The sequence below is a fragment of the Pteropus medius genome, unplaced genomic scaffold (assembly GCF_902729225.1).
Source record: "Pteropus medius unplaced genomic scaffold, Ma_sr-lr_union100, whole genome shotgun sequence".
NCBI lineage: Eukaryota > Metazoa > Chordata > Mammalia > Chiroptera > Pteropodidae > Pteropus > Pteropus medius.
Window position 1 is genome coordinate 376,730 of NW_024356247.1, and position 11,073 is coordinate 387,802.

The 11,073-nt window shown below is 43.6% G+C and overlaps 1 protein-coding gene across 1 annotated transcript; it reads right to left on the reverse strand.

Annotated features, from left to right (window-relative positions):
• Positions 1-328: 328 nt before the first annotated feature.
• NEXMIF (neurite extension and migration factor) lies at positions 329-6,603 on the reverse strand. The gene is made up of 2 exons (XM_039859993.1): positions 6,478-6,603; positions 329-5,869 (listed from the first exon to the last, which is right to left on the reverse strand). Exons 1-2 carry the CDS (start codon positions 6,554-6,556, stop codon positions 1,524-1,526), a joined length of 4,425 nt encoding a protein of 1,474 aa, XP_039715927.1. The 5' UTR covers positions 6,557-6,603; the 3' UTR covers positions 329-1,523.
• Positions 6,604-11,073: the final 4,470 nt, after the last annotated feature.

Genomic DNA, 11,073 nt, shown 5'->3' on the forward strand with positions numbered 1-11,073 from the left:
AAAACTGAGATATAAAGTATCAGCAATATAACTTTGCACTTTAAATAATTTTCAGCTACAGATTTTGCTTTTAGAAAACAAACTTTAAAGCAGCTGTTTTGTCTCTTTGTAAAAGGTTCTGTAAATGTATATACTTGGGTCCTTGATGGACTAAGGTGTTGTGACTTCCAGACTTTTCCAACATTTTAACCTTTAGACAATGGAACAAACAAACCTTTATTGTGCGATGTTTAATTCTTCATGTTTCCACACAGGACAGCAGAGTTTTAAAATTTTAAATTATGTATGCGCACACACACACACACGCACACACACGCGCACGCACACACACACACGCGCGCGCGCACACACACACATATATTGAGAAAATCATTAATGAGCTTTAAACTGGGGTGAATCTGTGAGATGAAGTAAGGAAATTTGGCACGTCTCAAACCGTATCCTTTAAGTTTTGGTAAAATTGTATAGCACAGCATGTATTTCCACTGTGATCTATAGGTGCTATCCACATAAGTGGGGTTGTTAATAGCGAGAATCACTGGAATGTTTCTAGTAAATCAACAGGGACAAGCTCCCCAAATACTCACAACCAAATGTTGATATAGAAGTAAAAATATATACAATAGAGTCACTTGTTTGTAGTTTGGCACAATGTTTTCCTTTTTTTTTCCCCCTTGGGTAAATACCGCATAAACTACGTGTGCAACTGTGTGACTTTTAAAGTCTTTTACATAGAACATCGGATTAAAGTTTGCTTCCAAAGACTTATTCCCACACTTTAAAATTCATTTCTTTAAGCACTTACATGTCAACATACATACCACAAGGCATAGTTTGAAAGATATAAAATACAAACATCAAATGTCTTTCTGGAAAATGCGAGCCTCTTCTTCAAACACAGGTAAAACCCCAAATGCCGTTTCTGCTTTTAGGTGATTGTAGTCGGAACCCCTGCAGAAAAACCAAACAACTTACGCCATCTTAGTTAGCTTTAGTGCATGTCCCACAAAGGGATCATACAACTGAAACGTGTTTACATCATACTAGATGCCGTATGATGTGGAAAGAGATACAAATAGCAGGGGCACTAGAAAGCACTCCTGAATGCTGCGCGATGAGATTCTGTTTCCCAAATGATGCTCTTTTTCATTAAACGATCTTGGCTTTTTGTCGGTGTAACTTTTTAATTCCGTCGAACATTTTTCTTTTTGCAAAGCCCTTCCCTTCCCAAAATCATTCAAGAGCATGTTTTATTTAGTTCTATTTTCTCAGTAAGTAAAAACCAATGCTGAAGAGCAGAAAACGTAGCCTCGTCGGAGCTGATCCCTAGTCAAGCCACGACCAAATTGCCCAATCTTTTGGGTGGCTTAAAGATACAGGGATTTTCATGCACGTTTATCTTTTCTTTGTAGTTGGAGAGAGGGAATGAGAAAGTTCATTTCATGCAAACTTTTGCTTTCAAGAGGGAGCAGATGATGGACTGCGGGCTCGGCAGGTGGTAGGAAAGCCATTTTGGTGCAGTATTACCTCAGTTTTTCAAAAGAAGGTGTCCCAGCCTCATCCTTGTGGACCTGTTCTCGCTCCACACGCTTTCCCTTACACTTCTCATCTCTCAGGGCCTTGGAGCTGGATTTGTGACGATATAACTTTTTGTGCGTCGGTCCGTTATTGCCTAAAGTGCTCAGATTATTATACTTTTTATCAAAGAAGGCAGAGCGAGAGTCCTCATTGTAAGCAGGCATGTTCGCATGACCAGATTCGCCTACTGCTGCTTTTCCGTTGCTTTTACTCACACCCTTGATGGACCTGTGATTCTTAGTGGCTCCCGGTGACCCGCTGGTGACCTTTTTCTTAGATTCCTGTGGTGTCCCCGCCAATATTTTGAGGGTTTTTAACTTTAGACTATTGGACTCGGGGGAATAGAAAACGTTGGGATCCCTATGGTGCTCCATGGGTTCCCAAAGGGGCTCTATGGAGGCCATCATGAACCTCTGCACGTCTGCCATACCAGAGGCAATGTTGGACAAGATATAGGAAGGCTCCTGAAATTCCCGCTGGTCATCATCCAGGAGGCTGTTGGTGTTGGTGCTCATGCTCATGTCACTCCAGCCCGGGCTGCTCTCCTTCCGCAAAGCCCAATCTCCAGAAAGTCCCTTCTGACTTGGCATTTTCATAGAGGGCCCAGTGCCACCATGCTGGGTACATTCGGCCAATGTCTTCCCTGTGGAGGAGATGCTGTTGATCTGACCTCCCCCACGGCCAATGCCAATTTGCATTTTCTCTCCATGGATTGCGGCCATGTATTTCCCTTTCTTTGTTGACTTAGGGACCTGGCGGGAGGTTTTACCAGATGGCTTTTCGATCCCTTTGTTGGTGGCTTTGGGGGATTTTTTTCTAGTGTTTTTCTGAGAAGAGCTTTGGTTCACAGTCCCATTCTTGCTGGGTGAACTTCTCTTTCTTGATTTTGACACTTTGTTGTTGGTATTCGTTTGACCAGATGGATCGTCGAACATTGATAAGCAAGGGTTTTTGGGGAGCACGCTGACGGAATCCTCATCGTTGAACATATGAAACTGAAACTGATGGTTATTTAAAGCAAATCCATCCTCCCACTTGATCTTGTCCATATTGCCCAGTGGTCCCGGGGCACCCTCCTGGAACTCCTTCAGTGTTCCTAGTGTCTTGATACTCTCGCATCTGGTAATCTGAGGGGAAAGACTGGGGGTGTCGGGTGGGGACATCTCTGAGAGGGAAGAGTGGCGGAATTTGTCAGGAGTGAAGTTGGAGATATCTAACAGGTCACTGGATTCCTTTAGCGGGGCTACTTCATCGACGCTCTGCTGGATCACCAGCTTGGGGCTGCAATGGGCCAAGAAGTCATCAGTGATATCCTCATCGCCATCCTTTTCGCAAGACTTCAAGCTTAAGGAGCAATAATTGTTTGAGTTGACGGAGAGTGGGGCCATGGAATCGAAGCTGAAGAGTCGACCATCGTCCATGTTGACCAGGCCCTGCTGAAAAGGAAAGCAGACCCCTCCGTTATTAAAGTGACATAATTGATAAGAGTCATCGGATGGGAGTTGTTGGGTGTCTTGCACAGAGGCATACAGGACCTTGTTGCAACTACTGCCACCACTATTCAGGCAGATTGGACTGTACGTTGTAGCTGTGGCATTACTTTCCATGGACTCTACTTGGGAGACTCCAAATTCACCGGATTGGTTTGGAGCTGTTTCTCTTGAGACTTCAGCCATGAATTCCTGGGGACCCGAAGTAGGCTTGGTGGGCCACGCATTTCCATAGTTGCTTGATTCTATTTTGAAGTTTTGGGGTGACTGCTGCAGCTCAGATTCGGAGGGCGAGGAATCCACGCCGTCCTGGGCAGGCTGGAGAGGTACAAACGACTTTTCTGTTTGAGCGAGGCTGCGTTCATTTTGCTCTGGAGACTGCTGAGTGAAGTATGAGATACCGGTATTATTTGACAAGTCGGAAGCATCTAGCAACGTCTGCAGATACCCTCCGGGAATAACAGGTATATTGGTGGCAACGTTAGCAGATGATAGAGGTATTTCAGAAGAGCAGGTTGTCGGTAGGAAAGCAGAATTCTTAGCAACTTTTGCCTCGTGGAATTCAGATGGATGGGAACCGTTGGAGGTCTCGGGAACAGCTTCGTTCTTTAAATCAGCCTTGGAGGATCGCTCTTCCAAAAGAGGGCTCATGTGAACGACTGGCTTGCTTTCTTGCCCAGCTTTGATTTTCTTAGATTTTAATCGGGCTTCGCTTCTAAATTTGATTTTATTGAGCACCTTCCTCTCTGGCCCCTTAAATTCTGCATCTTGGCCTTTGCCTTTCGCTAAGTCAGGGCCTGCGATGCCATTCAAAGGTGACCCATTCGCACAGCTGGGGGCGGCCAGGGCTGCTGATTTCAGCATACTTTTCAGACTTCCGTCTTCTTTGCGACAGCTAGCTGGCCTCTGATCGCTGCAGAACGAAACCTGCTTCCCGCTCGCCGAAGTTTCCACGGATGAAATTCTTTGAATCCTGTGCCTGTTGCCAAGTTTGGATTTTCGTTTGCGAGCAGGTGGCAGGAATGACACCTCGAAGCTACCTGGTTCGAAGTTTTGCTTTGGGCCTAGGTGTGTCTTGCTGGCGTCTGTGCTGCTGTTTCTCTGCTTCTTCGTCTGCCAGAAGCCCTTCAAGGGGGCCAGCCTGGAATATTTGCTTAGCTGATTCTCGCTCAGATTCACTGTGGTCTCACTGGCATCTACTCTACCCAACTTCACCAGCATGTTCTTCTCACCTTTGAAGCGATTGATGATAATATACTTGATGATGACGGGGGGCTCTTTGCGGGTTACTTTTCTTCTTTTTTTGGGATGCCACTCGTCATCGTCTTCCTCTTTAGAACCACCTGGAAGCCATTCCTTCCTCTCATTTACTTTTACACCCTCCAGCGAGTCGACATCATATAGATAATCTTCACTGTATCTGACTTTTCTCTTGGCTCGCAGCCCATAGTTCTGCTGGGAGGAGGAGCTGCCGGAGTTAGTGTCCCGAGCCATGTAGCGGCTACAGTCTTTGATCTCCCCCATGGCGTCGTAAGAAACCTCAATGAAGGAACTGTCATCACCGAAATTTCCTAAAGCCTCTAAGGAATTGGCAAGATGGCCCTGCTTTGGATTCTTAAATTGCCCTCCCTCAGTCCCGCCGCATGGTTTATTTAAGGCAGATTTTTCTCCATTATCCTTCTCGTCTTTTTTCTGTGCACCTTTGTCTTCCTGTCCTTCTTCTTTGCCTTTCTTCCTGTCCGGGTGTTTATCTTCCTCCCCCCAGATGATGCTCACATCGGGGACCTTGAATTGTGAAAGATCACTGCTCTGCCTCAGGGCCCCGCTCTTAGACTCCCGCTTCGGGCAGGTAGTAAACACACTGGGGAAAAAGTTGAATTGGGCATCCTCCTGCATCAGAAGGGTGGTCTTATCTCGAACGTTGTCCTGGAAGGACTCATATCGAATTTTCAGGGAGCAGACATCACTGCCCAGTGTTGACTCGTCATCATCGAACATGTAGTTATCCACATCTTCCTCAGAGAACAGGTTGACGGACAGCTCATTCTTGGAGCAGAGATCGAGCAGTTCGATCTTACTCTCACTAATGAAAGTCTCGAAGTAACCCCAATCCTGATTGGAATTGGCCAGCAAAGCCTCTTCTGTATTGCACTTATCTAACAGTAACGCCTCATAATAACTTTTCTGAGCCGGATCCTCCAAGTCGATGTCAGCTTTCTCGACTTCTCGTCTATCTCCCGCCCTTGATTTCTGTAGGGGGAAGCCGAGGAGCTGGTCTGAGAGCAGCTGCTCTCCATATTTCATGTTTTCTCCAGCATTAATGCACTGAATCCCTATGTCAGAGACCGCACAGGTTTCATAATCCCTATGTAGATCACCGACTTTAAGACTGATTCCTGGCTCAGGATCTACTGCATCCTTGGATTCCATGAAGCAGCCCAAGCAGGTCCGGCTTGGCTGCATGAGGCAGTCCCCATTCAGAGCTGACATGCCCGCAGGCTCCATTATGGCAAATGGAGCTTTCTCGCACTCATTGGGCAGTGACCATGTGTTTAGGCCTTTTGCAATGCCGGATGTGAGGGAGATGGCATTCACAGAAGCACTATTTGCAGCATGTTCAGGTGCTTCGATCAGGCCCAAAGGAGACGAGGGGCTCTGCATACAAGGCTTCTTGGAGGGAAGAGGCAGGAGACCCCTGGGATACATCACAGTCTCTTTCTGAGCCACCGGGACAGGCTGGATTGGTGCAGCAGCCTCTAGAGCTGTAAATGATTTCATTGCCATTTCCTGGTCCTCCGAGTCTAAAGAATAGGAAAAAATGACAGGAGGAAAGTTAAAGATCTTAGACCTAACTTATTCACTCTCTTTCCCTTGATCACTTTCTGGTACTCGATTTTATTATATAAGCTAAGCCTCAGGTTCTCTAGCGTTAGAATTAGAAATTACAAAGTTAAAGAACAACCCTGGTTTTATAGAGAACATTCATGCGAGTGAAAAATATTATTTCTTTAGCTTCGGTTTTCTCTTCAGACACAGATTTTTCTCAGAAATGAGGAAGGAATTGGACTGCTTGATCAATTGGAAAGTGAAGGCTTTCAGGGTAAGAAAAGGCTCGGATGACATATTCATAGTTCTGAGCTATGAGGCTCAGCCCAATCCTTCGCACCTCTGTGCTGGAAGCTCCTACTTCAATGTTCACCTGACAGAGATGATTTGAGAGTGCAAAAGGGTTCGGCTACATACATCTTAGAGACCCCGCTAGCCCAGTCAGAGAGATTTGCTGGAATAGAGTTTAGGATTAACATCAATCTTAGAGGCGTCCTAGACTTTACGTGTTCGAACTCGGTAGATACTAAAATTCTATAATAACAAAGGACTATTTTTATTTACTGTAATTAAATTCACTTACCATTTTCTTTGACCCCATTAAGCAGAGTGTTTTCTCCGTTGGCTGAGGCAACAACAGCCTTATCTTGTTGGTTATCCATGAATGTAACCTCTTATTGTTTCATTCCAAGTCCAAATGCTGTCCAACCTGCACATTTCAAATATATAATATCGGTCATTAAAGTTGTTGTTTTTTTTTTCTCTGTTTTAAGGCTATATCAGCTAGAGAGGTCTTAAAAGGCTCACTGGAATTTATCTGTTTCCAGACTGGTTTCATTATTGTTATTGGTTTTGTTTCACAGTTTGTACCGACCATATACGTTCATTTGGAAACTGACACTTCATTCATACATCCTAGATGCTTCTATCCCCTCCAGACAGTAACACATTTAACTAAATCATGGCCATCCGATTAGGAAGGATGCAAAGTGGCGTCCGGTGTTACCTGGGGTTAAGGGGTGTGTGCTTCTGCAGATTAATGTTATTTCTCTTCGCCTCATTTCTACTTCAGATGATCTGAAGCTCTTCAAAAACAAGCCGATTCATACACACACACTCATATATACATCACACTTACATATTCTCTCCGTGTGCCTTAAAATTTTACTGCTAAGGTTGAAAGAAGTAGAGAATTCATCCCTTGGTTTCTCGACATTCATGACCTTAACTCTGGTATTGACAAGTATTACTCCAAGCCCACAGCAGGATTTTAAAATATGGCTAGAAAGAATATCTGGAATGTATGAAATAGTCCCAGCATCATCTGGCATTTTTAGGGCATGGAACACATACCTATAGCCTCTCATCTCCTGATTACCTACCTGGGTGGTAGGTTTATGCAAAATGATAGGTGACAAGGCCACCCTAGAGGTACGTGTCTACCATGTGCCACTACAACATCTATAAATCCCTATTCATTCCAACCCCCCTTTCCTAGACCTTCTCCTCAGCCAAAAGCATAGACTACTGATGGCCAAGCAGCTATTACAAGAATCTCAATAGCATACTCACTTATCCAAATACGTGTATATACTATAAAAGGTAGTTCCGAGCACTGAGGAAACAAGAAGCAGTAAGAAGATACAGTTTTACATTCAACCTATATGATATTTTACCTATCTAGGCTTATTTCCTTATCTGTAAAATAAGAAGTCTATATTAGGCAATCATCCAGTTTAAAAAACGTTAAATGATCCTGGGTTTCCTCTAGCATTTATATATCAGAATTGCCAAATTTTCTTCTCATTTTATAGAAGACCTGACTTGAGAGTAGCCAATAAACCACAGGTGCCAGGGAAAAAAAGAGATGCTTGTTGTATTTACACAGAAAGAAGGGCTGGCGATTTCTAAAAGGCAGAGAGGACTGCCAGCAATGTCAAAGTTCCCTTCCCTTGGAGAGATCATGTGTGGTGGAACTGAGTGAGCAGATCAGATGGCTGAGCCTCTGCTTCAGAGAGGACCCTATGGGTCAGGTGGGATCATACTACCATCATGGATTGCCCTGTGCATCTTTCTTTTTAAGGAACTCGACAGAACTTTGGGTATCATTTTACCCCTCTTTAACTCCTCCACTAATTCCATCTTGGCAAGGACTTGATAAGGGATAAATTATTTGTAGATGTTAATAGTTTAGGGTCTTCTTGTCACTTATGACTAAAGCTAGCTACAAGGAAGTCCATTTTAATCACCGGGAAGACCAAGTCACAGAGAAACAAAAAATAAACACAAGAGACTAGGTGTTTTTTTTTTTTTCTTAAAACACAAAATACTTTCTCTATGATTCCTTCCATTTCCAACCCCTGGCCCCCAAAAGGCTGTGGAAATACAATTTTCTACATGTTATTGATTTATACTTCCACCCCCTTTCGGGTAATGAAATAAAGAACAGCTGCCTTGGACAAGTATTGATTATTAGTAAAAATTAACATATCATAAAATATATATATGAGCAATACACTTAAGCATCAAGAATTATCCAATCTTGTCAGACAGGACAAGAACGCTATGTCAAGGGATATGTTAGTGCCATTGTTACTTTACGTTATTTCCCTAAGCATATAAAATTTCCTCTAATAGGAAAATCTGATCAAGCACCCAAGATTTATGGCTCTGAAGTAAAGGGAATCTTACAGGGTAGAGACTAGAACAAATACCTTTGGCAAGAGAAGAGCTGGAGCGGGCATGAGAGCTTGGTTTGGGAAGGGGAGAAAGGGAATGAACATGCCCACTAGATGGTAGGCTGTATACAGTCACGGATTTTGTACTTAAAATCACCCGGTAGGCTTGGCTTTACTAGGTTCCTTTTTTTCTTTTCCAAAAGGGAAAACTGAGTATCATAGATATTAACTTAGTGATGATCAATTATTTGGGTCTCTGTTCTACAGAATTAGAAGGCTAAACTATAAGCAGACAATCCTTTAGTCCTATCCTATGACTTTTCAATTTTCAGCTCCAAATGAGACAACCGAAAGGTATATATTTTCCCACATTTTTATTTATTTATGCCTTGGCTGCTTATAAAAATGATTTGGGACACGGATTATAATTTTTTATTGCTACAATACAAACAGCTCTGAGCTTGCTTTAGCTTTGTGCCACCGATTGCATTTTAGGACAAATTTTGTGGAGTTTTTAAAATCTATCTTGAGCTAAAGATGATTAGCGCTTTTTGAATAATGTACAACAAATTGCTTTGCTGATCAGAGTAAATCATGCAGTCTAATGGAAGTGAAAGAACATTAGCATGGAGACAGGTATTTTGAAGCCAGGAAATTCTCAGTTAAACCGGAAAAGCGACACATCCTACCTGCTGTTCTCCTTGGTTGGGCCTGAGAAGGACTCATAGATCTTGTCCCTGTAGGCTGCTATGCTCTTTCCAAAACACTTTCAAGCCTCGGGGTTTAGAGTCTAGATGGCCCACACCAAAATTTGTGCCGGGGGCCGCCCTTGGCCTTTTCCAATTGGAAAAAAAGGCAAGGCATGAAAGTAAATTGTATTTCTGCCTTTGGACCTGGGACAACATAGCCTTTGGGGTTTGCGTAGTACTGATCTCTGGGTTATCAGTTTAAATCAATTCCACAATTGACTAGGTACCACTTGTGGTTGTGATTGTGTACCAGGCACTGCAGTGGAAAAAGACAGGTGAATGGAACGAGATCCATGTTCTCAAGGTGCTCAGAGTCTATTGGGGAAAACAAGCCACAGACAAATTCGAATAAATGCAAAATACAGTGAAAGAGAGGCAGAAACTATCTGTGGGAGCTCCAAATGGAGAGAAATCATCCCATTTCTGGAGAAGAGAAAACTCAGGGAAGGCTTCATGAACAGTAGCAAAATCTGAGATGGACCTTGAAGGATGGTCTTTCAGGAGAGAGAGACACTTCATGAGATGCCGTGAGTCTCTCCCTGCTCCAGTCTGTCCTCCGAACAGCTGCTACACAATCACTGGCCTGACGACTTGCCTTAAACATCTCTGTTCTGCCTCGCGCCCTTAACACCTTTCACTCAATCAATCCTCAACTTCTCAGTTCTATTCATTCTGTCCACCTCGTCCTACACTCTCAAATATTCTAACTTTCTGTTCTCTTCTTATGCTAAATCATTTTTTACTTTCAGGCGTCTCGAACTTGATCTTCTCTCTGCCTGGAATGCCTCCCCCAACCTTTTCTCTTACCTCCGTTCCTTCTTGTTCCCTCTTCCCTCTGTGTTCCCAAAGGACTTCGATCTCCTCTGTTTATCACCTTATGTAACCATTACTTCTTTATATCTGATACCCTCATAATACTATCCACCTCCCCACCTCCACAAGGCCTAGTTCACACAGTGCATAGAACATGGTATGTATTCTGTAAAAGTTGATTAGACGATGATGTTGAATGGTAGGAAGACATGGGGGAGAATTCAGGGAACGGTAAGCATATGGCTAAAATATCAAGTACACACAAGAAGATACGGCTGAGAAAAATAAGAGCTACACTGTGGAGGCCACGCAAACCTTGATTCAGAAAGACACTGAAGAATTTCGAGCAGAAGAATGCTACGATTAGAACATTATGACCGCTGAGAGTAGAAGAATCAGGGGTAGGGAAATGGCTTAAGAGACAATGTTCAGGTGCGGGAGGTCAAGATAAGATTTGGGGAGGAGAAAATAGGAATGGAAAAGAGATGTTCGATTTGAGTAAAAGTGCAGAGATGTGCTGTATAGATTTGGAAAATGATTTAGATGTGGCAGGTGAGGGAGCAGGAGTCAGCATATAGACAGAAGAGAGAAGTCATGCAGTTAATAGATGACTGTAAAAGGAGCATTGGGGGTGGCTGGACTCCAGGCCAGAATAGCCTCAGAAATACGGGTGCCAGAATTTTCATGAGATTAAAGCAAGGTGAGTAACAAGCTCAATTGTCAGGTCCAACATGTATAATGAAGCTGACAAGGATCTTAGCTGTCATATTGGAAAGGAGGCAACTTACCAGCAAGCTGTTATAGATGGGGATGCTACAGGTCTGGTTAGAGGCTGACATGGAGTAAGCAGATGGACTGCTGTAGCAAACAGGTCCACAAAAGGTTTCCAGGCTAGCCTAGCCAAGCTCTGTCTAGTCTGGTCCTTGCCAGTTCAACTCC

Bases quoted from the DNA above. Each gene is read 5' to 3' on its own strand.
- NEXMIF (XM_039859993.1), bottom strand. From the start codon at position 6,556: ATGGATAACCAACAAGATAAGGCTGTTGTTGCCTCAGCCAACGGAGAA. The intron at 5,870-6,477 runs GTAAGTGAATTT...CCTATTCTTTAG, and splicing joins TAATGGGGTCAAAGAAAATG to ACTCGGAGGACCAGGAAATG.